The sequence below is a fragment of the Ptychodera flava genome, chromosome 16 (assembly GCF_041260155.1).
Source record: "Ptychodera flava strain L36383 chromosome 16, AS_Pfla_20210202, whole genome shotgun sequence".
In the NCBI taxonomy this organism is placed as follows: Eukaryota; Metazoa; Hemichordata; class Enteropneusta; family Ptychoderidae; genus Ptychodera; species Ptychodera flava.
In genome coordinates, this window is record NC_091943.1 from 7,862,376 (window position 1) to 7,888,036 (window position 25,661).

At 38.7% G+C, this 25,661-nt stretch overlaps 2 protein-coding genes across 4 annotated transcripts; both read left to right on the plus strand.

Moving 5' to 3' along the window:
- Positions 1–1,586: 1,586 nt before the first annotated feature.
- Positions 1,587–22,872, plus strand: LOC139152694 (putative inactive phenolphthiocerol synthesis polyketide synthase type I Pks15). 3 transcript variants are annotated; one of them, XM_070725981.1, is made up of 6 exons: positions 1,632–1,694; positions 8,868–8,938; positions 9,203–9,293; positions 14,076–20,915; positions 21,441–21,795; positions 22,184–22,872. In XM_070725981.1, the coding sequence occupies exons 2-4, from the start codon at positions 8,921–8,923 to the stop codon at positions 14,993–14,995; spliced, it is 1,029 nt and encodes a 342-aa protein (XP_070582082.1). In that variant the 5' UTR covers positions 1,632–1,694; positions 8,868–8,920; the 3' UTR covers positions 14,996–20,915; positions 21,441–21,795; positions 22,184–22,872. The 3 variants fall into 3 exon arrangements, with proteins under 3 accessions (XP_070582083.1, XP_070582082.1, XP_070582081.1); XM_070725982.1 differs by lacking the exon at positions 8,868–8,938 and having other exon boundaries at positions 1,587–1,694; XM_070725980.1 differs by lacking the exons at positions 1,632–1,694; positions 8,868–8,938; positions 9,203–9,293 and having other exon boundaries at positions 17,668–20,915.
- Positions 20,754–21,626, plus strand: LOC139114923 (uncharacterized). The gene is made up of 2 exons (XM_070676845.1): positions 20,754–20,915; positions 21,441–21,626. The coding sequence occupies exons 1-2, from the start codon at positions 20,754–20,756 to the stop codon at positions 21,624–21,626; spliced, it is 348 nt and encodes a 115-aa protein (XP_070532946.1).
- Positions 22,873–25,661: the final 2,789 nt, after the last annotated feature.

Below are 25,661 nucleotides of genomic sequence, written 5' to 3' on the forward strand. Positions count from 1 at the left end.
CCTAGAAAAAGGTTCCCAACCTATCGTGGAGATACACATCCGCTATTGTTTGTTCCCGCATCAAGCATTAGGCAGCATTCACAAATAATCCTGCAGAGATGGGAGATATAGATTTGAGGGGGGGGGGGGTCTGGTAAAAAAATGTATCCCGTCAATCGTTTTTTTTTTGAAAATCTTGTTTTCACTGAGTATATCCTAATGATCATGATCTGCATTTCCATCGTGTACACAGCAAGAAAACTACAGGCAGATTCAGTACATGCCTCCAACAGGGTCTGATCAGTACCTGTAACAGTCCCTACGAAATACCCTCTGTTACAGTACCTAAAAAATTACACTAAAATTAGTCAGATATCAGGTGTGTATGAACAGGTCAGTATTAGGCCTGGTATCATAGGAATGTATACAGTGTTGTAATTTCTAAGTGTATCAGTGCTGTGACCACATGACTGAAATGCTGGTGTACAAATAGTGGTGTGTCAGTGTTGAATATACAGGGTCTGTTACCGGGTATGAATATTTGTCAGATTTCGGGGTGTATATTTTCAGGGAAATGGGCTAATTTTGTTGACAGAAATGAATACAAGCATAATTGTGTGCACAAATTATTGACCCTGTTACAGGTCTTATTCACATTACTGTGTACACCTTTAAATACAGTGCTGAGACAGGCAGAAATTTCAGACCGTGTCACAGGTCAGTGTCCACAATACTTTACACGGTCCTGTCCCCACAGCCCTGGATACAGATTTGCACATCAGTCCCCTGTCACAGCAATGGACGTCTTTGCTGACACAGACCTGTACCACAGGGTTGTGTCAGAATCTGTACAGGGCCTGTCACAGGGGCTTTTTATTCTGTGTATGGCCATGATTATTATCACAATTTAAAGGCTGTCTTTCCTAGTTTTAAAGGTAAACGAATGCATGAAATTGCTCAGAAGCATGTCATATTTTTAAAAATTGCACCACTCAGGAAACGTGTATCTGTCTCCCTGTCACCCTCCCCTATTTGTGTCTCTTTGCTGCACAGACACCATTTTTAGAGAACTCTGAACTCTCAGTCACTGTGCTTGGATAGAGTTTTTGCGTGCTCTTAATGTGTAAAGTTTTCCATTTTTACTAGTTACTAAGTCATCGGTTTGGAGTTGACAATAAAAGGTGACACTTATCCACGTTTTAGGAAAAACCTGAAAACATGCAGCCCGCCACCACCTCTAGGATTGAAGATACAGTTTATGTTTTTAAGGGACTTCAAAATAGTTATGAGTAAGAGGCATAATGCTATTTGAAGGTCGATGGGGGGCCCTTCTGAAGTCGAAGAAAATTTTCTCAAATCCCCCCTCCGAGGTGTTTTGAACACAGCCTTAGTTGTTGAAACGGTATTAGTGTGAATATACCAAGATCATTGAAGGAATATCAAAACATAGTCCCACCAAATATTGGCAGAGTTAAGTTTTCTTTTGCTTTTGTTGAAGTTTCTCTTCAAATCTGCTGTTGTATATAAAAAGATCACTGTGACATCACATTGCCAATAGGTTGGATCGTCACGTCTTGTCACTCATAAAGTTGTCGGCCGCATAACACGAGTGGAAGACTAGCGGTAAAACGGCTGAAGAAGGCTAATCCCTCATTGTGCAGCTGACGGCCGACCGACGCAGACCTTGCTCGTCTTACGCTTCTGATCTTTCGCTGGTAAGTAGAAAATCTAGATCTTGTACCGTCAATGATGATATTGACAGATACAGCACGATGAGGCAGGTCCGAGATATTAAAATGTAGCCTTCTCATTATTTTTGATTTGGTGCTTCTAGCCAGCCTTGCATGGATATAGAATAAGATGATAAGGTAAAATAAGAAGTAGGTGTTTGCGGTAAAATATCAGAAAATCGGTGTAGGTGGGTCGGTTGATTTTCTTTTCATCATTGTTGGCTGCCAGGCACAAAATACGGTAATACATTTATGAGACGTGAAGTTCAGAAACAAGGTATATAAATGATCAGGTGTATTCACTGTAAGACGTGTCATCGAACTTCAACTGTGTGAAAGGATCAATGTCAAAATTGCAACAACGGAACTAGGTTATTGTACCGCCTCTTCGGTTTCTTTGTTCACACACGGTAGCTATAGTATTGTGTGCGTGTGTCTGTCAGAGCGTGCCGAGACCTTCAAGAACCACTTTTCAGAATCAAATGTTGTACATGCATCGTATATGATAATGGCAACTGCTACTTAGATTATGGATGTTGCTTGCTTGTTTAATGTTGGCCCGCGTTATTTCTTGAAGTAATTGCATTTTGCTACAGGATTGACTCTCAAACAATGGTCATTTTCGAGATCACTCAGCAGTTTCCTTTCAATCATATTGTCCATTTGCATAGAAATCGAGATTCGACATTAAGTAGGGATATCATGTGGAAGAACTCGACCAAAGTTGATAAACCTTGTCACAGATGCCTATGATACAAAGAACCACACTAATGAATGAAATTTACGTATTTTCATGTCAGTTAATTGCAGTGCGTGCACTTTAGTAAATTCACACTGTACTACGACCAGCGAATATTTCTAATAGCATTACACTGGAGAATTCGAAGTAAGTGCAATTTACGGAATGAGTATGAGCAGAACTCAGAAATCGATAAGTTTCATGAAATGTACGCGCCCAGTGAGAGAAGGGCAACTGAAAGAAAGTACGATTTAGTTTGTAAAGGGTTGTATGCGCACGCGCGTACATTTTATAAAGCTTATTCAAAATGGCCAGCGCTGGGATGGTGTACCCAGTCTATTTCAGGTCTATTTCTCGCCAGTAGCATAAGGAAATGTATGGTTTTAGGCAAAGGAGGCCAGTCGACTGATTGTTTATGTAGAATTTATGAATTTCGCTGACTTATGAAATCGAGTGGTGAAAAGCTTTCACACCATAGGGCCCCCCGATGATGATGATGATGATGATTAAATATTTAAAAAATGAAGAAAACACTGTCTGCGTGCGTCTGCATACGAAACTCTGGCAAGTTTAACAATTCAAGTTCACCCATAGCGAGAGAAAGGTCTTTCAAAAGATGTGAGAAACTAACTTACGTTACTTCCGGGTTTTCACACAGGGCCCATTCGTTCAGTACAGGCTCTGCTATTGGTTCGACTTGAAATGCGCCCGCGTGACTTCATCTAACGCGGGTCTTTTAAATCTGGAATGTAAGAGATGACAAGATGCGCTGTAAAACCATTGGTAAGAGGTAAAATGTTTGAGTATGATTGAGAAGGACTAATGCTCTTTGACCCTACGTCGAAATTTACCAATTTCGATGCTTGCTAGGTGCATTTTTGCCAATGGAAAAAAGTGTGTGAAAATGAAGAGACATCCCTTGTGTATAGTTAGGCTGTATTGAATTTTGCAGCGCATACTTTGTTACGTTCTTTTCTGCAAATACTATCAACAACAACAACAATAATAATAACGATAACAACAAATTTACTGAATCGACATATATTTTTATTTTTTTTTATTTTTTAAATATTTAATCATCATCATCATCATCATCATCATCATCATCATCATCACCTGAGATCGAGGGTCCTATGTCCATACCTTAAGTTTTCTTCTGTGCAGCATGCACCAGTGGACTACGCTGACAGCTGCAGCTTGTTCGCCGGGCTTAAGATCGGCAGCAATAGCCACTTGGTTATGCTAGCCGACATGTACAATAATAAAATGTGCGGTGATTCTTTATTGAATAAGAAAGTCATCGAAATACGATCCAAGGAATGTGCCGGGAGTCTGTGAATGGCGTAATACTTTTAACTAATTATCGGTAAAAACTTGAATGAGGACAATCGAAAATGGGATATTCGATGGTGTGATCTTGTTCAAGATTGGGCACTCGGATCTCTGTCCTTAGTGATATTGTCATATTTGCAAAATCACGTTTCCGTCGGGAATTACAACATCACGTCATTCGTGAGAAAGTCGTTCTTGGAATAAGCGTGCGTGCCCACCGTAAACATTCCTACACAACTTTGCTTTCATGTGCCCTTACGCCTTTTTGAGTTTGGTCTGCTTGCTTGCTTGCTCAGCACTATTTCATTTACACGAAAATATTGCGATTTAATTTAATACTCTTATGCCAGGTTTTCAATTGTCCATATTTCGAGCCAGCGACGAAAAAAGTCGTATTTTCGAATTAAATTTTAGCAGCGAAAAAATCAGCCCTGTTGTTCTCCTTGTTCTGCACGTGAACCCGACTTTATACCGAGAGGTCACGGTGCATTAATGAATCTGGTTTCATAATACATGAAAAGTAGTGACTGCAAACATAACATTTCATGATCGTTCGAAATGTTTTTTACTAGTTTTTGAATTTGGTATTTGACCGACTGACAAGCCTGTCCAAGCTTGTAGGGGAACGAAAGTACATATCATAGGGGGCCCCAGCCCAATACGGGCTTGGGCCCTTTTGCTTCTACTCTATATCTTTTTTTCTGCAACTTCTTCCCATTCTTCCGTAAATTCTTACCAAAGCTAGATCTCCAAAACCGCTGTGGCGCAACATTTTCAAACTTGTAGGGCTTATTGAGCCTACTATGTACTGGTGCATCCGAACCTTTATATTTCGATTTTGCATGTGACTTGGCCGCCATCTTGTCTTCAAATTTTGTATTCCACCTAATTTGCATTAAACTTCTGTTGAAAGGCTTTTTAGGCCAAAGTATAGTACCTAGACGTTACCTACCAAATTTCAAGATCACTGACCCAATAATTTCTGAGGAGAAGATTTTTAAGTGATTAAATTGATATCTCATTGCATATCTCATTAATTATGCAATCAATATAGCTCAGCAACTATAAGGGGCTACAGGTCTCTTTCCTGTCGGAAAGTGGTTAGTATGGGACCAAACTTTTTTCCCAAAACTTTTCGATGACGTTGAATAACCTTTGATCTAATAGCCCTTTTCAGCAACTTTTGGAAATTGAGCTCATTGGATAAAACTTAATCAATCAAAGTTCTGTGCAGATTCTTGTAGACAATATGGCAAAGTTGCTACAAATTTCAAGGTTATTGGCCAAGTCGATTTTAAGAAGAGTTTCAAAGCATTTTTCTAGAATTTGTATGACCTTTGATCTGCCCTATAGCTCTGCAGCTAAGCTAAGGCCACACCTCATCCTAGCCTATATTAGAGTCTGAGAGAGCAAGTATCTAGTGACGAATGACAGGTATGGGACCAAATTTCACACCCAAATTTTGGAGTTGCCTCTGACCTTTGACCCTTACACCTCAAACTGCATAAATTATGCACAAATCCAACAGTAAGCCAGCCAACTGAGCTAGAATCTGATTTTTAGTAGACAGGGATAAGTATGAGAGCAAAGTTTTTTGACAAAAGGTTACATGACCAAGATGAACTTTGCCCTTGATTTTACATTGGGCTTGTACATTGATAACCCAGTCTGCACCCTTCATATTTTGTGGGATCGGGGATTTATGGTACCATATCCTGAGCTAAATAATTAGCGGCCCAAACTCTATGTGGGCTGGTCCCTATTGCATTTACTCTGGATCAACTTCTTCTTCTTCAACCTCATTTTCTTCTTCCGTAAATTTCTTGCAAAGCATGTCTCCTAAACCGTTATGCTCAGCCTTTTCAAACTTGCAGGGCTTATTAAACATACTGAATACTGGTGGCACCCTTTACATTTCGATTGGTAATGTGACCTGGCCACCACCTTGTCTTAAATTTTATATTTCACCTAATTTGAATTAAAGTTAACCAATAAAAAATCTGTTGACACTTTTAGACCATACTCCCTAGATGCTAAATTCCAAATTTAAAGGTCATTGATCCTGTCGTTTCTGAGAAGAAGATTTTCAAGCAAATAAACTGATGATTTTTCATATCTCATTAAAGCCCCACTAGCTGTATCTTTTCGCAAGTTTTATGATTTTACTTTCAAACTAAAATAAGTTTGTGAGAATGCTCTAATTTAGGTGAGTGTATACAGTTATTATTTACTATCCGCTGGGACTGTATGTTCAATTTTGAACAAGATTAAGATTACACTGTGATTAAATGTGTGCCCTCTCATTAAATCGCAGCCTCATGTGGAGAAAAAAACTGTTGATACTCTGCATATCTGCACTGAAATCTTCGCCAAAACAGCACAGAGTAGTCCAAATGTAATGCACAAGGACGACTGTTTTCAACTGTGACATTGTATGTTCTAATATTACCAATTTTTAAAATGGAGGGATATCAAAATGACCGTTAAAATTTGAATTTACTTGTCAAATGTTTCCAAAGGAATGGTTTGCTAATGCAACGAAAGCCCATATCCCTGTAGAGGGTAGAATTCAGAGAAAACCAGGAGAGAATAGGAAGATATTTTGAGATCGTCCAATTTCAGAGTTACAGCTAGTGGGGCTTTAACTATGCAAAATCAATATGTCTAGGCAACTATAGGGTCCCAGGTCTCATTCCTGTTAGACAGTGGTAAGTATGGAACCAATATCGTTTCCAAAACTTTTGGATGACCTTGAACGATCTTTGACCTACTTTTACGTTTTCAGCTTTTGGAAAATGTTCATTAAATGGCTTACAATTTGGCATATAGGTAAAATGCATGACCAGTAATTGTTTGATGACATGGGAATAACAATGGATCACATGACCTGTCAGCCATCTTGGATTTAAACCTTAAAATTGACATCACGCATATTTGGGTGATGCTCCTTCATCATCCCGTACGTCACTAATTATGCACAAACTCTAATTTTAGACGGGCCAATAGAGCTAGAGGTCTAATTTTTGGTGGACAGGGATAAGTACAGGAGCAAAGTTTTTTTACAAAATGTCACGTGGTCAGGGAGACCTTTGACCTCGATTTCACAAATTAGCCCATAAATCAGTATCCACAATTGCTGTACCCTTCATATTTGGTTGGATAGGAGACTTTATGGTGACACATCCTGTACCCCATTAATTGTATACATATCTAATTCTGTCACATGCTAGGATTGCCTTTGACCACTTGGACTCATCCGACTTTCTTAACACTCTTAGCTTGCTCTGGCCCCGTTATTGCTGCCTGCAGCTATATGTATTATTTGGTTCTGTCAGATTTGGTCAGAGTATGGTAATTTATCTTCGCTTCTCACCAATCCATTCTCATAACAATGTTCATCAGCTCAGCCATTTGTCACAACTATGACACATGATCAACCGGCCCAAAGTGATTCGGATAATAAATGGACAATAGATTGAGCCTGGTCCCTTAGTTGATCGAGTTTACCTTAACGCAGCAACGGAATTATATCATACTACAACATACTAGCTAGTACTGGGATTTCACTAAATTTTAAAACAGGGGACCATATTAAATGTATAGGGGCCAGGTCATACTGACTGCCAAGCGCGAGGTTGTTTTGCTGTGACGAACGCCCCTTTCCAGCCCAATAAACTGTTCCACATTAGGTATAGCAAGTCGACCACCCAGTTCATCAATCGTTCAAGATAAGTTACACGTTTATTTTCACTCAATGCTTTCAGGGAGATACAAACCTAGCAAAATTTCATATCTCATCAAGTTCCATGTCATCATGATCATCCTCATTTGATTCTCAATCCAGGTCAAGAACTTCAGCGCCTATGGTAATCTCACTCGTGTATGTTGCCAGTTTAGGATGTAGTTTCCTTCAGTGGTTCTACACTGAAATATTCATTTCCAATTATTGTTGGAAGAAGAGTTTAAAAATTTCTACAAATTTCGACTTTGACCCTAATCACTCAAACGTTAAGCAAAGTGATTACATTTTTAGATCGAGTGTCAACGACCATTTTTTTTCACGCAAGCCGTTGTTTAAATACACGGCCGCGGATCGCAGCGAGCGATATCTGATAGGAAACCAACTAGCCTTCAAAGGAAACATTTCCAAAGAGATATTCACAAGACTCCCCAAAGTACTAGGCATGTACTTTTAATATGACTGGAGAGCTGAAATCGCTGTCCTGGAATCAGCTGCGCGAGAGGTAGGAGAGTGACTGAATAGCTCCCCTGAAAACAGTGAGGAGAGTGCATGCAGCATGAACAAAATTTATTTGGAGAACATTAACCACATTATTTTTATTCAAATTATTGTATAAAGAGAAAGGAGAAATATGTATTGTAATTTGATGTATGTTACAGGACAAACAGTGTTCTCCCACCAATATTTTCTTAGCATATTTACTCTAGGAATAGATGAAGCTATACTCTAACCGTGAGGAAAACCCTTTGATGGGTGTTAATGACGGTAACCCGTGCTTGGGGTTAATGTCGCTAGTCATGATGAACCTTTACGTGGGGTTAATGACGACAATTCATAGATATGATGCCAAGCATAACTTTTATGATTTTATTTTTCATGCAAGTCTTTTCAAAATAGTATACCGATACCGATACGCTAAAATTAGTGTAATATTTTATCAAATTGTTGCACCAAAATCGATCCATTCCACAGCTAGGAGACGTCACTGAACTGAACATGGCAATCACAACATTTCCATGATTTTCCAGTAGTAAGAGGACGCCAAGATCGCCATGTTTGTGAACGTGAATTCTGACGTCTGCAATATCAGGCACATTTCAATGATGTTCTAGTTTTTATGTAACATCCAATTGAACACACATATTTCAGTAAAAATCAGGCACGACTTTACAATCTACGATAATGTTCATTCGTATTATTTCTTTGTTTAAGTATTATAGCTTGAGAATCCAAGATACTTGCAACTTTTAATAATTTAATGATATGCGTCCATATCTATCTATCTATCTATCTATCTATCTATCTATCTATCTATCTATCTATCTATCTATCACTCTTTATGCAGTTTCGTATAAGCCCCGCTGCGGTCGTTGAAATAATAACAAGAATAATCCACTCATGGACGGAATGCAATCGGTAAATCAGTCAACTACTTCCGTCATCTTTGGCAGAACGAATAAAATTATACTGTGAATCAAAGTAATGTATTGAAATGACTTTGTGAATATCTAATGAACACCTTGTCCAGTATCTTCAGTTACACATCTTGAAATTTCAAGCCGACAAGGAAGAAAAAGTTATTATCTTTAAGTGGAAATCACTACAAGACAAATATTTAACGTTAACAATCAAAAAGTGAAGGGAAACAACTCACACTCAATTTTGTCTTCTCCATTTAAGACAATGAATGGTACAGACACGGGTTTGAGATCATCACTTTCATTTGAAGAAAGTCACACTCATGGATTTCCCATCGCCATCATAGGCATTGGTAAGTACATGTAACTTTCCTACCTGTTATGATGTACTCGACAATGTCAGTTGAACACTGAATTTCATTAATGTTTGAAATTAAACTGGCTGTTGCGTTCTTGGCCGATATAATTTATCGTATTAGGTGTACTTATTAACGTCACCTTCGGCCCCTAGTATTTTACTCGCATTCATTTCAAATGATCATGAAATCGTTTTGGTAAGATATCCTTTGATGCAGAATCATAAGTATATATATATATATATATATATTTATTATATACCAAAACTTGTTTGTATCTTCTCAGAGGGGTAAAGTGCTCGATGCAGGGATGCAGAGCAATATTACAATAAATATGAGAACACATCAAGTATGTTTCGTACCTATTACTCGAGTTTCACACATACACACGATCGTCAGATAGGTAGAATTATTGTATGAAATTTGCTTCAGGTGCTTACATATAAGTATTAGGTTGGGTCAAACCATTTGGTGTGGTGGGATGGAGACCGATACTATTCCACAGAATTTCAAGTGGGTGATCAGTTCGCCCACGCAATGAGCCAACCCAAAGACCTTTAGACTTACAATAGTTAATTTTTGTATACTGGCTAGCTAATAGATAGAAAACTAATATTTAAACCTGAAAAAATCGGTGTTACAAGTTACAAGAGTATGAACGTCATCAGCATAAGGCTAAAAGAAAAAGTATATTGTGAAGTTCCAATAACATGGTTTTCTAAATTAGGGTAGGTAGGTCGGTAGGAATTTCTTTTACAAAATATTTTTGTTTTTAAATTCGCATTTTCAGGGGTTCAAACCCTTTTGGTTTACGTGTATGTTTGTTTAAATGTCATAGAAACTGAACTGCCTTAATCATCATTCTTTGACAGTAAATTGCACTGTTAAAGCACAGTCAGTTTCCATTATCAGACCTGCTAGTCTTCGGTGATGCATCGGTATGCCCATGGGTGGTGCAAACTGCCGGTTGCCCGCCAGTTGGCTATCGTAAATCCTCAACTTTCGCAGTCGCTCAAAATAAAAGTGAATCACGGTCACTGAGTGAATGTATTTCTCGTTGAAGTTGATTGTAGTGTCGCCAACTTGGATATTTATCTGCTCGATTTCAAACCATGGCCCAGCTGCAATACTGGCAAACTAAACTCGAGTGGAGTGTTTTTACATCGAGTAAAAACCTTGGTCGTTTTCCTCAAGAATTTGTCTGAAAGTCCGTTTCCTTTCCTTGCCATGATCGCATTTGCCAAACGAACGTACGTTGTGCGTAACCCCGGGTGCGTACTGCTGGCCGCAGTATTGGCCAGCAATACGCACCCTATACCTATTGGCAACGATGAATGGCGTCATAGGTTTCGCGCTAGTTCTCGCATGATTTTCTCTTATTTCTTGCGTGCGTGATTTTGCGGGATTTTTCCTTTCTTTTTTTCACTTCCCGCGTCTACATAGCTCTAAATAGTCTAGGGTCAGCGGGTAAAAAGGGTAGGTCGGGTTATTGGAACAGCACAATTTTGTTTTGTTTGGCCTAAGCTGAATACTGTCATCTTGTCTAATTTTGTGAAAAAGGGGTTCTATGACAATTGCATAAAGCTGCATGACCAGATAAGGAGCAACCTTGCCTTAAACCACGTGAAAACTGAACTGGAGCAGTAAGGGAATTGTTCACACGGACACGACTATCAGTTTGTGTATACAGAAGTTTAATGAAATTGATGAAATTATCTTCAAAACCCAGCGCATGCAGAGTTTGAAAAGGACAATGATGATTGACACGATCAAAAGCCTTTTCCTGATCCAAAGAAAGAATACAAAGATGAAGATTTATTTGATTATGAAAATGAATGCAATTTCTGATTAAATGAATGTTGTCAAAAATCTGTCTGCCTGGAACAGCATAACTTTGATGTTTATGAATGATATCTTGCAAAGCTAGTTTCAAGCGAAGAGATAAACTTTAGTGAAATTTCATAATCAGAGCAAAGCAAACTGATAGATCTCCAGTTCTTGAGAAGAGAGTTATCACCTTGTTTCCAGGGCTCGAAATTAGCGGTAGTCCCGCGTCCACAGACTACCAACTTTTCCGTGGGACTACCAAAGTCCATGAAAAGGTAGCCCACGTGGACTACCAAAGCCTGGGACATGAAATTCAGTCAGTACTTGGCGTACCATGTCCGGTCTTTCACTTTTGATGAGCTAAATGCAGTCAATCCAAGCTTGACATAGTAAGGCTAGACTATGACTTTGTTTTGCAAATTGCAAAGATGACCTTGTGATGGAACTTTGCAAAAAGTTTCAATATCTCAACTGATGTACTTGGATGACAGGCACAGAAAATGATGGCCAATGAAAATGTATTCTTATTGTATTTCATCAAAATGTATCAATCACAAACTCCTCCCTACTACAGAAAGCCCATGGTCTGTTTTAAGCCCTGCTGAGAAGGTGGTAGTCATTCCCATGACGACTATCAAAATTGGCATGCAACTCTGAGAATGAAACGGGTTGTCAATACAATGGTTGGTCACCAAACTTTTTAGTGTCACTTTCGTCAGTTAAACAAGTTTCCTTTGGGTAATAAAGGCGTGCAAGTCGTCACATCAAATGACTAACAAATTCACTTCATGGGCAGAATCTTGAAGAATAGCTTTTTCTTCTCTTGTTAATAAAAACCCCTAAATTAAAATATGCATGGGCTACCAGAGGTTGTCACTGGGCTACAAACTTCAGAAAATGGTAGACCAAGTGGACTACTCAAGTTAAATTGAGACCTGGTTTCGGAAGGAGTGTGATAACAACTATACGACAGGACGTTGGAAGAAGGCCATCGGAAATTGACTGTTGAAAAACCTGGTGGAAATCTTTTCTCCCCAAAGACAAGAAATTTTAATAAAATCCACAAGGTATGCCATCAACACCAGGCGTTTTACCATTTTCACTGTTCTTGAGTGAAAAGGTATACTCATCAAGACTAATGAGTTCATCAAGCTGAGTAACTTTGTCAGGAGGTAATTGAGGGAGATCATTAAGCAGTGTATTTTGTGCTTCAGGTGAAAGTGTCTCAGCAGTAAAAAGATTTTGATAAAACTGGCGAGTAAATTGACGAATTTCTCTCTGATTTTCTGTAGTAGTCTGATTGATGGATTTACGACTTCCTTTGTATTTTTCGAGGGAAAAGAAGAAACTGTGAATTATTATCAGATTCATTGAGCTGTTGAAAACGAGAACGAATAACTACAGCTCTGGTTTCAAGTTTCTGAAAACTGTCTAAAACAGGTCTTTTTGCTGGTGATATCTTATTTCAAGAGAAGGCTGTGTATGAATCAAGGATTCCAAAGTACGAATTTCCTCAATAAGTTTTTTGTATTGAACAATTAAAGTGATGAACTCGTTAAACCTTGTACTGCTGACTTAATTCTTTAATATTTTGTTTTCCTATATCCCATCAAGACTGAATAGAAGAAAACCTCTCCTTCTCATTAAGCCAACTTTCCCAGAATTCCTTAGTTAAAGTACAGTAATCTTCATCATTAAGAAGACTAGTATTGAGACACCAAACTGGATTTTTGTTGACACACGGATTCATAGTTATAATAAGAGAAACAAGAGATTGGTAAGATAAATCAGTAGGAGAGTCAATAGACACAGAATTGATTTTCGAAGTCAACCTCTTGTAAATGAAGAAAGTGTCAATGCGACATTTTTGCTCTCCTCTCTGCCACGTACAATTTTGAGAAGAAGGAGAAGGAGAAGGAGAAGAAGGACAACGACAACAACAACAAGAAAAAATGAGTACTAGAACAAGAAGAACAAAAAGGAAGAACAAGAAAAAGAATAAGAAGAAGAAGCAAAACTTTAGAGATATTAACTGTTAAGGAACAAGGAACAAGCTCAAAGCAATTCTTGGAAGGCGTGCTTTTGTACAATTTTTTGAATATCAGTCATGTTGCACCAGTGGCCACGTAGTTGTTTATTAAGTTAACATGATGCAGTTAGGATTTTGCTTGTACAGAGACAAAACCAGCCCTACAAAGGGTTGTAAATGAGATCATGATTGGCGTCCTGTGGTCGAGAATGACATAATATCTTGCATGACACTGGTCCTTATACAGCTGTCTTTTCAGACAGTTGATTTTTCCTATCTATGATCAAAGAAAAACTAGTTTCATTGTTACTTAGAGACTATTGTCGATAAACCAAAAATCAATTTTCTTATAAATGTTTTCTACTATCACAGTGTCTCTTTAGGTTTATGATCAGTGCAGCTGATTGTAATTCCCCAAAACACAATGTCTGCATTAGACATACAAGTCTGTGTGACACAAACAGCACTGATCCCATCAAATGTGATTCTTCAATGAGCTAATTATTGAGTAGCGGCTTTTAAGTGTGTAAATGGTATTTTTGTCTCAATCTTAAATTCTTATTCTCAACGCTTGGCAGGATGGTTTTGTCTATACATAAAGCAGAATTTCAGAAGATACCAGACTCTTGCAAAGCAGATAAACGTTCATAATCTTTTGAACTTTGCTATACATCGCCCAAAGAACTCATCATACATCAATAGCAATATTTCCACAGAACCATAGATTCCAATGGAAGTCATAACAGTGAAAATTAAGCGGTCCTCTTTATAAAAATTGACAGTCCAAAGATATTACTGACAGAAATCAGTCTGCCACTTGTAGAAGAGGGAATAATTATTTAATATTATTTTCATAATATTCACAAATACATCCTCTGCAGAAAAATACTTTTACAATACTTTTTACACTATTGCTCACACAGGTTGTCGAATGCCTGGTGGAGTCAATACGCCTGAGAGTTTCTGGGAAGTAATCAGTGAAGGTAGAGAAACTGTTACGGAAATACCAGAGAAGAGATGGCATATTGATGAGTTCTATGATTCTGACCGATCAAAATCTGGTAGGATGGTGACCAGGAGAGCTGGGTTTGTTGATGGTGTTGACCAATTTGATCACAGTTTCTTCAAGATATCTCCAAGGGAGGCAGCGTCCATGGATCCACATCAAAGACTAATGTTGGAGGTGGTAGAAGAATCCTTTGAAGATGCTGGTATCGATCCACATACCTTGAAAAGTGATTGTGGGGTATTTGTAGGAATAGGTGCAATGGATTACGCAATTAATGTCATCGAAGCTCATCATACGAATCCCTACACAATAACAGGCATTTCTCACTGTGTCACAGCAAACCGCATATCATATGCCTTCGATCTACAAGGCCCAAGCTATACAGTTGATACAGCCTGTGCTTCATCGCTGACAGCAATACACCTAGCTTGCACACATATCTGGAATAGGGAATGCAAGGTTGCAGTAGTTGGTGGCTGCAACACTATTCTTATTCCTGAAATTACCATTGGGTTTAGTGTTCTTGGAGTTTTATCTCCAGAGGGTCGTTGCTGTCCATTTTCAGACAATGCTAAAGGTTATGTTCGTAGTGAAGGTTGGGGTTCTGTAATTTTGAAGCCACTAACCACGGCGCTTGCTGATGATGACCACATCTACTCTGTTATTAAAGGGAGTGCGATTGCAGCAAATGGTTTCTCTGGAAGTCTTACAATGCCCCTGCGGGAAGCTCAAGAGTACGTCATGCATGAAGCCTATAACAGATTCAATCTGTCTAAGTCTTTGGTTGACTATGTTGAAGCCCATGTACTGGCACACCCGTTGGTGATCCCGTAGAAGCTGCTGCTATTGGTAGCGTTTTCGGTTCCATTAGAAAAGAGACCCTAAAGATTGGATCAGGAAAGAGTAATTTTGGGCACAATGAATATGCAGCTGGCATAACAGCAGTTATTAAGACTTGTCTTATGCTTTCAAAGCGTGTTCCTATGCCCTACAATCAACTACAACTACCCCAACCAAAACATTGATTTCAAAGGTTTAAACCTGGAAGTACAAACAACAAGGGCGCCTTTTTTGCCAAACAAACTCTATCGATCGGAGTCAACAGCTTTGGCTTTTCTGGATCAGTTGCTCATCTTGTACTTGAGGAGTCTCCTCATAGGGATTATAAAAAATCGCCAGTGCGGTTGGAGTTTTGGTGGAGAGAGTGAAGGAGAACAAATCCTCATACCATTATCTGCCAAAAGCAAAGAGGCAGTAGATGATCTTGCCCGAAAATGGCTGTCATTTCAACATGAAGGTGATGCTCTCGGAGTTGTAGCTTGGCAAGCAATGAGACGAAAGCATCATGACTACCGCATGGTTATCACCGCAAAATCAGGAAAAGAGTTTGAACAAAGCTTGAACACTTACTTTAGCAGGGAATCTATTGATTCCATCATCGTTGGATCAAGCTCTACTAAGCAATCAAAGATATGCATGCTCTTTCCGGGACAGGGACAACAGTGGATATCGATGGGAACACAGCTATATGCAACTGAGGGAATATTCCGTGAAGTCATATCCAAATGTGATGCCATTTTCCGCAACCTAAGTGGATGGTCCATTGTTAATGATGCTGGTATATTCCTCACAAAAGCCCCATCAAAAACAGCTACAAAGATTCCAGTCAATTCAGGAACTATGATAGATGAAATAGAAGTTTGTCAACCTGCTATTCTATTCTTACAAATAGGATTGTTTCACTTGTTGAAACACTGGGGTGTCAACCCCCACGCTGTTATTGGTCACAGTCTAGGTGAAGTTGCAGCTGCATATGCTTGTGGTGGGATGAAAATGGAGGAAGCAATTATGACAATATATCATAGAAGCAAACAACAGGCCAAACTAAAGGGAGCCGGGGCAATGGCAGCTTTCCGTCAGTCAAAAGAAGAAACTGAAAATTTATGTTTAAAGCATGAAAACCTGTTCATTGCTGCAGTCAATGCTCCGGGATCAGTTACAATTGCTGGTGATGTTCGCATTGTTGAAGAAATTACAAAACAAAACCCTAAGATAGCAAAACAACTGCGAGTTCAGTGTGCTTTCCATACACCGTATATGGATCCAATTAAGGGCGCATTTCTTCAAGCAATGGAAGGTGTTGTTAAAACTAATAGAGCTTATTCCATCCCGTTTTATTCTACTGTTGATGGCAAGCAGTACGATGGCGTATTTGGTGGTCTGTACTGGTGGGAGAACATAAGAAATCCTGTATCTTTTCAAGATGCTATGACAAATTTAATACAGGATATTGAGCCTGATATCATAATTGAATGTAGTGCATCAGCTACTCTGTTGTCGTATGTCAATCAAATCAACAAGGCCAGTAAATACAGTAAGAAAATCATGACTATTGGAGTTGGGCAAAGGGGAATCGATGATCGTCATTCACTGCTCAAGGCAATTGGCTCATTATATGTAGCAGGTGTTAATGTTGAATGGGGTAAATTGATCAACTCTTCTCCAAAGTGGGCCCCAATTCCAACATATCCATGGCAACACCACTCTCATTGGACTGAATCTGAAGAGAGGATGAAAATTCGGCTTGGACTCAAAGACAAGAGTTTCAAGGGACAAAATGGACAAGTTTCAATCGATACGTTTCCTTACTTGGCCGACCATATAGTTGAGGATAAAGTGGTTTTTCCTGGTGCAGGCTATGTCGAGTATGGTGTAGAGATGTTCTTTGGAGAAAGGGAAAATCCAGCTTTAAAAAATATACGGTTTTTACGTACATTGATTTGGCCAGAAGATGACAGAATGGGTGGACCATCTAAAGAAAACGTTGGTATCCAAGCTACAAAAAATGGATCATCCATCAAATATCATCAGAAGGAAAAATACACTGTACAGCAGAGATCACGTCCGTTGTTCCACATGATGTCATCAAAGACATATCAAAGATAAAACAGAGGTGTGAAACTATGATGTCTGGTGTTGAATTATATCGAAAGTTTGCATCCATTGGTTTGTTGTACGGACCACATTTCCGAGTTATTGAGCAAATGATGCTAGGAGATGAGGAAGCTGTTGCTGAGATTAGAAGTGCCTCTGATGCTAGCCAGAGAGTACAGACAACATTACTAGATGGATGCTTTCAGTTAGTGATAGCATCACTTGGTCAGTTTAATACAGCATATCTGCCAGTCAAGTTGGATATGTTGGAGATGACTGTCCCAAAATTGCCATTAGATGAGCGAATCATAGCCTATGCAAAGGTTACTGACTGTGACAGTACATCAATAACTGGTGATGCGTACCTCTGTACCAGCAATGGGCGAGTGCTGGTGAAAGTTGCTGGACTGATGGCTAAGAGTCTGCAGGATAGCAATTCTGGAGTGGACCTAGAATCTTGTCTCTACACAACTGAATGGCAGTCAGTGAAATCAAGTTTACCTCCTACCAGTGATGTATCCACTTTTTTTGAGGAAGGAAGAATCCGTGAACTCTTCCCATTAGATATGCACATCATACAAAAAACTGGAACTATAATGCCAACTATAAAGAAGATCTGTAAATCCTACATTACGCATGGTCTTCATATGGTTGATCAGAGTAACATTGGAGAAAGAAATGAAGGATACATACGAAGGCTTAGGGCAATCGCAGATGATACAACAGTAGAAACACTATCTATAGAAAATATTCACAAAACCATAAATGAAGTTGCTGGCATGATTCCTGAAATATCGCATGAATTAAAAATGATTAAGACCTTTTCAGATGCTTTACCTAAAAACTTAATGATCCTGATGTTGGAGTCTCACATCTGCTTGCAACAGAAGTCTTGACGTCTACTTTGCAGCTGCCCCTAAAGTGCGCCTTTTATATAGAGGTGGAGCAGAGGCAATAGCAAGGGCTGTAGAGAAATCACTGAGAAAAAAGAAAGTGTTAAGAATCCTAGAAGTGGGAGGGGGAATGGCAGGACTGTCAAAATGCATAGTCAGCCTCTTGAAAGACAAAGTGAACTGCAGAGAGGTAGAATATACATGTACCGGCACAAGTAATTCATTCTTCCATCTTGCTAAACAATGCCTCAAAGATTTTCCACTAATTAAGTACAAGCAGTTTGACATAGGAAAAGACATTAAATCCCAAGGATTCATCGCGGGGATTTTTGACATTGTGGTGTGTTTGGATGCCTTTCATTCTGCTGTCAAAACGAATAATGGTAATGCGCCATATGCAAAATCTCCTTTGTGAAGATGGCTGGCTGTATATGTATGAAACTACTAATTCTAATTTTATGAATGAGTTAGCCTTTTGTTCCCCTATGTCTCTGCTCGGTGCATGATGACGTTTGGGAGGAATCCTGTCAGTTATCACGTACAGATTGGGAGAACGTCTTCAGAAAGAATGGTTACACTGATGTCAGTAAGTGTGTCTACCCCAGAAGAGCAGCTGCACAGCATTGTTATTGGCCGTAAACCAACAACACCTCCAGACCCTGGGAATATGGTAGATGATGTTGATAGTCGATGGTTCTTACTTGGATGTAATGATGACTCAGTTCAGATGATTCTGAAGAATTCAATGCAGAAGCCTTGCACTCGGATAGAGAATCCAAGCATTGATGACATCAAAGTTCTCTGCACCAACAAACTAACAGATGTTGTATACTGGTGTGGAGAATGGGATGCAAAGCTTCATTTTCTTCTTGAGCTGCTGAAAGCCATGGACTACATGAAGATGCCATTAGCAGCATTTACATAATCACACATGGAGCTTACAAAGACAAAGGAAATATGTGGTCACATGCTGCATTTGGGCTTGCTGGGTCAGCATGCAATCATATAAATCTGGTTGTGTGTACTATGTGGATCTTGATTCTCAACAGTCCCTTCAGCAGAATGCCCAAATGCTGTGCACTATCCTTAGTGATAAAGAACAGCCAGAAAGAACACTTGTAATAAGAGGAAACAGTATTCTGTGCCAAAGAATCATCAATGCTCCAAAGCCAGAGATCGATTCCAAAATTTTCAAGTACTGGCGCCTTGAGCAAACCATTCATGCTGATGGAAGAGGAATGTCATTAGATGACATGGGATTCTGTGCATTGCCAAATATGACACTAAAGAAAGGTGAAGTTGTGGTCAAGATCCATGCTGCAGCGCTCAATTTTAAGGATGTAATGATGGCTCATGGTATGCTGGAAGGACTAGAAGTTGATGAGACAAGGTATCGCTTTGGCCTTGAGTGTTCTGGTGTGGTTGAAGAAGTTGGCGAGGGAGTGGATCATCTTCAGGTTGGGGATGAAGTGATTGCCTTCGCCAAGACCAGTTTTGCCTCTCATGTCATCAGTGATGCCCGTTTCGTGATTCCTAAACCAAAACATCTCAGCATGGTAGATAGTGCGGGCATTATTGTAGCTTTTACTACAGCTTATCACAGTTTGATTGAACGGGCAAATTTACGGAAGGGAGAGACTGTCCTTATTCACTCAGCATGTGGAGGAGTTGGTTTGTCTGCCATTCAGATTGCAAAGATGCAAAGGGCAATAATCATATGCACAGCCGGATCAGAGGAAAAACGCGCCTACCTAAGGAATGAATTGGACATTAAATTTGTCACAGATTCCAGATCTGACAGGTTTTATCATGACGTCATGAAATGGACAAATGGTAAAGGTGTAAATGTCGTTCTCAATTCTCTTTATGGTAGACTGATGGAAAGAGGGCTGGCTTCACTTGCTCCAGGTGGAAGATACTGTGAAATTGGGAAACGCGACATTTTGGAAAATTCACAGCTAGATATGAAGACCTTCCTTGAAAACAAGTCTTTTCTCTCCTGTCAGATTGACATCAGGCTTCAACAGGACCATGATGGCGTACAGTATACACTGGAACAAGTTGTACGCCTCTTCGAAGAAAGAAAACTGAATCCAATCCCTAAAACCGTTTTCCACATTGCTGATTACCTTGAAGCATTTAGAACGATGGCGAAAGGACAGCACATTGGTAAAGTGGTTTTTGAAATAGGTGAATACGTTCCGGACAAGTTCGAACTTCATGGTGACATATTACATGAAAAGGCAACTTACCTTGTAACTGGTGCTTTGGTGGTATTGGTCAAGCTCTTGTTCGCTGGATGCAAAAGATGGGAGCAAAACATTTGGTGATGGTATCCAGGAGTGAAGCAAAGTCAGCTGCTGCTCATCGCACACTAGAGTTCCTGAAGCGTAAAGGAGTTGAAATTTATACTTTTGCGGCTGATGTATCTGATTATGATAGTATACAAAGAATCCTTGACCAGCTGAATTCTAGTGATATTCCACCACTAAGAGGTGTCTTTCACCTGGCTGGAGTGGTCGATGAAACTCTTCTGCCGGACTTGACACCAGAGCAATTTGATATTGTGATGCGATTAAAGCTGAAAGTGCCTATCATTTACATGAACTGACAAAGGAAGAACAGTTGGACATCTTCCTCTTGATGTCATCAGTTACAACTCTCAGAGGACAATCATCACAACCAGCATACTGTGCAGCAAATGCGCACTTGATGCCCTGGCAGAATACAGACATAAAATTGGCCTACCAGCACTGTCACTCCAGATGGGCGCTGTAAGAGGTGCAGGATACCTTGAAGGCCGAGCAGACACAATCAAAGTTCTGGAAAGCCAAGGATTTTGCACACTTCACATCAATGAAGTTACTGAATTTCTGGGAAGGCTTCTGAATGGGTATACAAAGCCAGTGGTGTGTTTTGCAAACCAGGTGAGAGGCTTTTATCTTACAATTATTATATTTCAATGCACATAGCTATAGATATATTGATGGCTCGCTTATTAATCATACTAATGGCACGTTTAGATTAGAAAACATTGTCACATTGAAGTTAAGAAGATACTGTGTTAGTATTTCAAGTATCATATACTCCAAACAAATCATTGTGTGTAGGCAGCCTATATACAGGCTTTACACAGCCGCTTTTGAAGAGTATATTCATGGGAAACAATAGAATGTGTGGTGCCCAATATCTCAATATCCTCGATGCATTTTGTACAAAATTTCATGAAGATGAATAGTAGACAAAAATTTGACAATATTTCCTTTAGCTCGGTTATTGAACCACTCATTTTTTAGGATTTGGATTTAGCCTAGTGATTTTGACTGTAGTGTCTTCGAGGGTTGACTTGCTGCCATACGTTGAGTTCGAATCCCATTTGGAATTTACAGAATTTTTATAGAAGAGGGAGAGTATTAATCCATCTATCATAATGTTTGATTTTTTTTCACAAGGACTGGACAGCAGCAGCTAACTTCACCCATCGAACCAACCTGAAATTTTGCCATTTAATGGATGATGCTAGTCTGAACAAAGCTGACTCCCAAGTTTCTCTTGAAGACTTGGAGAACATGGTCAAACAGAAACTCAGCCAGATGATCTTTCAGTCACCCGAAGACATTGATATCACAAACCAATGATAGACTATGGAGTAGACTCCTCATGGCGGCAGAGATGGTTACATGGGCATCAAAGGAACTTGGTGTCACAATCTCACAACTTGATATTTTGGGTGGCATCAGTACATCGGTATTGTTAGAAAAAGCAGTCGAAAAGAACGTAGTCCTTCCATTGATGGAAAGCTAAATTGTGAGTATAGACAACAGAATTTTTCCTGCACAATCACGTATTATCAATGAAACTCGTAGGATCACAATCATATATTTTTTCAAAATCAAACATTACTTTGATTGCCTTACTTTTGTGTGATGAGTAGTTTCGATTTGACGGTTCGAGAAAGCAAAATGCACTTTCGACCTAATGTATTAATTTAAAGTATAATTAGCGGTCACACGATTTTATGAATGTCAAATTCTGAGTCAACTGAGATTATCATTCCTAAAACAGATATAGCATGATTCATTCAGATTTTTGTTTTCGAAATTTCGGTAGTATCTCAGATAGAAGACATGAAAACAGTTCATTGTGCATGTCTGCAAAACAAAATGATGCCATGTGCTTTTCATCTTTTCAACAGATTAAAAGTTACATCAGCGGCAGAGGAATCAAGTCCAATCAGCGACGCACAATATCTGATCAGCAAAAGGATCCAACTGTCCGTGGTTTGTGCATCTGTATTTCAGTTGTTACCTAATTTGGCTTTTCTCAACGATGTCATCTTCGGACATTCAGAATGTTGGAGAACTGAAGTTTTGCCTTTGAGTACCGCTTTTCAAATTTCGGAAATAATCGTTCCGAAATGCAACGTCTGATAAGGTCTCCTTCATGACAAATTTATTAGAATCGAAAACAATCGAAAATGGAGTATAAACTTGTCACTAATCCTTCGAACGTGGTATTTTAAAATAACCTCAAAAAGTCATTACATTTAAACGGAGAAACTAATGCGAATTTCAAATGCAAGTGTGTCCTTCTTTACATGCTTTGAAGTGTTTTATATCAGTTTGTATATTGAAAGTATATTATATATGTAATGTAATCTTGAGAACATTATTTCTATTTTGTTAAATGTAATAAGTTTTTTCCCTTTTCACGCCATTACATCCAACAAGATTAATTTAGATATGTACTTGTTTATCTACTTGACTGCTTGTTTCCATTTCTCTCATTTCTCCAAAGTTTGGAAAGAAAACTAAATACAGTTTCAATTTGATCGTATTTTGTAACGCTTATGGTTCCATTTCGGAATAAAAAGTATACAAGGTGTCCTTTAGACTCAGTATTACACGTATAGAAACACACGTGCACGTGCTTCTGTGCACGTTTGCGCATGTGGTTATTTTTACCATAAGGTATTCTAATTACGGGTTTGATCCATTAAGGTCATGAAAATAGCACTCACAACTAAAATGCAACGTCTTTTTGAGGTGCTTTGTCATGCAAAGTTGTTTTATAGTTTTGTTGTCTTTTTAGGGGTTATTTAGGTATAAGACAGCTTCAAGCTAGTCTGTTGCGGTTTTGTGTACCAATATATAAAATACACTATATGTCAGTTGAGAGTAATATTTACTTTGAAGTATTTTAATGGTAAAAGTGATATGTTTCTGCCTTCTGTGTTACACCGCTGAACAAGTACAGAAGACTTAAAGAAGATGATCAAACAGAAACTCGGCCACACGATCTTTCAGTCACCTTAAGACATTGATATCACCGAACCCCAATGATAGGCTATGGTGTAGACTCCCTCATGCTGGTAGAGATGATCACATAGGCTCCAAATGAACTCAATGTCGTCATTCCACGACTTAATATATTTGGTGGGATAGTACTTGTTTCTTGAGAAGTCAGTCGAAAATGCAGCTCTTCTTACCCTTCGGAACTCTGATATGTAAATGTGAACATTTAGGGGACAAACAGGAACATGCTTAGTAATTTCTAAAGGTAAAAACAATGGGAAACTTCCAAGAGTTGTGGATTCGTTTCATCCATTTTGAAGACAAACCTCTATTGTTGGTTTTTAAGGACGAGTAGAAATTTATATTACTCAGTATATTAGTGCAGCTCGCAAGAAACCGATTTCCAATGTATGATTTCGTTGCTAATAAGTGATTGGTTGGCGCTCTTAATATGAATGATTCACTTTCCCGATATTTCACCATTAGAATACTCCTTCAATAGAAGCAAACACGCAATATCATGATAATTTGGCACATTTCCTGTTTCTAAAGTGCCATTATTGGAGCATCCTTGATTAGCTGGAAAAGTACGTGTTAAAATTCTCACATCTCATTTGCTTTTGCATACTTGATGAACATATAATCTATATAAACCATGGGTCGAATATTATTTCCACACTTACTGGTTGAATATGGGTTAATTAGTATAGCTATATGGATTCGAGTCTTGTACAAGAGGTTTACCCAATCAATCTCAACCATTTTGAAGTATCGGCCCACACAAAACTAATTCGTAAGATCCTATCAGTTGACTTTATAACTTAACTATAATATTGTTACAGTACATTGCTATATTCAATAAAATTTAAAATGTGAACAGAAAAGAAAATATGCTCTGAAACATTTGTTAAATATTTAGTATGTACATTGCAGAAAGTGGTATTCTCGTAACGTTGAAGTAGGTGCGATACAATGCCTTGAATGTCTGTCGATGATGTTTACATATGTATGAATGCACATGTATTTTAAGGGCTAACTCTATAATAATTTAGGAATCAGTGAATCAAAATTATCAAATGCTAGACGATTTCGGCATTTGAGATTGTTGAAGATGTTGCGTGATAAACGAACATTTAATAATTTATCGTATTTCAAAAATGAATATTGGCCTCAAAACTTTCTGTTCTTTCACTTCTTCAGGCTCATTTACTTCAAAATAAGAATATACTTACAATATCTATTTGCTCAAAGAATCTGAATTTTTCCAGGTAATTATTGGATGTTTATATGTATTTGTAAAAGTACGTTTAGATTTTTCACTAAAAATTTCAAAAGAACGATTAAACAACCTACTACAAAGGCCATACTTTTGTAAAGCAAGTTTCGACAAGGTGGAGAGGTCAATCTCTGAGACAAAACAATTCCTTTGTTTTTCCATTGTTTCTCCCAAAAAAGTTACTAGTCTCCCCACTTCCCGTTACATTATTCTGTATGGATGAGGACACAATCTGTGGAAAATTTTACGAAAATGCTATATCCTCTCTAAATCAAGCAAAATTGTTGAAAATGTTTAAATCTGAGAAGGATGGAGTGTTTAAAAGCACATTTTCAGAATTTTTAAAACTAGGCTGCACTCGTCCACACATATGGTCACGGTAGACTTCCTGCGAAATGTCCCAATCTACAAATCATAATGAATCATGGGATATCTCCAGTACTGTGTCCTGGTATGTATTACAGAAATGCCAGTTTCATAATTAAACGATCCAAAATCAGACCCTCGAGTATACTTTGTAATGATAGCGATTCTTTATCTTTCTGATATGCACACGAGGAAATCCAGTGATTTTGACGCGAACTCACTACCCTCGGCACTGTCTCACCTACCAATTCAACGAAGTCTGCAATTGAACCCACTCGGCTACATCCCTTCTTCTCTAGTGAAGCTGAAATCGCCCTCTTGACAACCAGTCGATTGAAAAGTGGAGAACTGATATTGATATTACCGTCATCTATTTTCGGTGGGCTTATTCTACGTACCATGCAAAGTAGTGAAAAAAATTACAATTTTTGAGTCCTGATCAACTTTCTAACCTGGAAACGCACATGCAGTTGACTACATCACCTGACAATTAAATAAACCAATGGCGCAACCTGTAAACAAATAAACTTAGCTGTATTAACTTTCTTGTTCAACAGGTTGTACAAAAACATTCTAAGGAGGTTTGCGGAGGTCCTCTCTTTACCATGGACTGTAATAGACGCTTCAGTTAGATAACAATTTTGAAATTCCTTCTTAGACTAGGACAATATTTATTTGTAAGACCACATAAATTCACGACGCCTCTGAATATTACACGATCAAAATTAAAAGTGTCC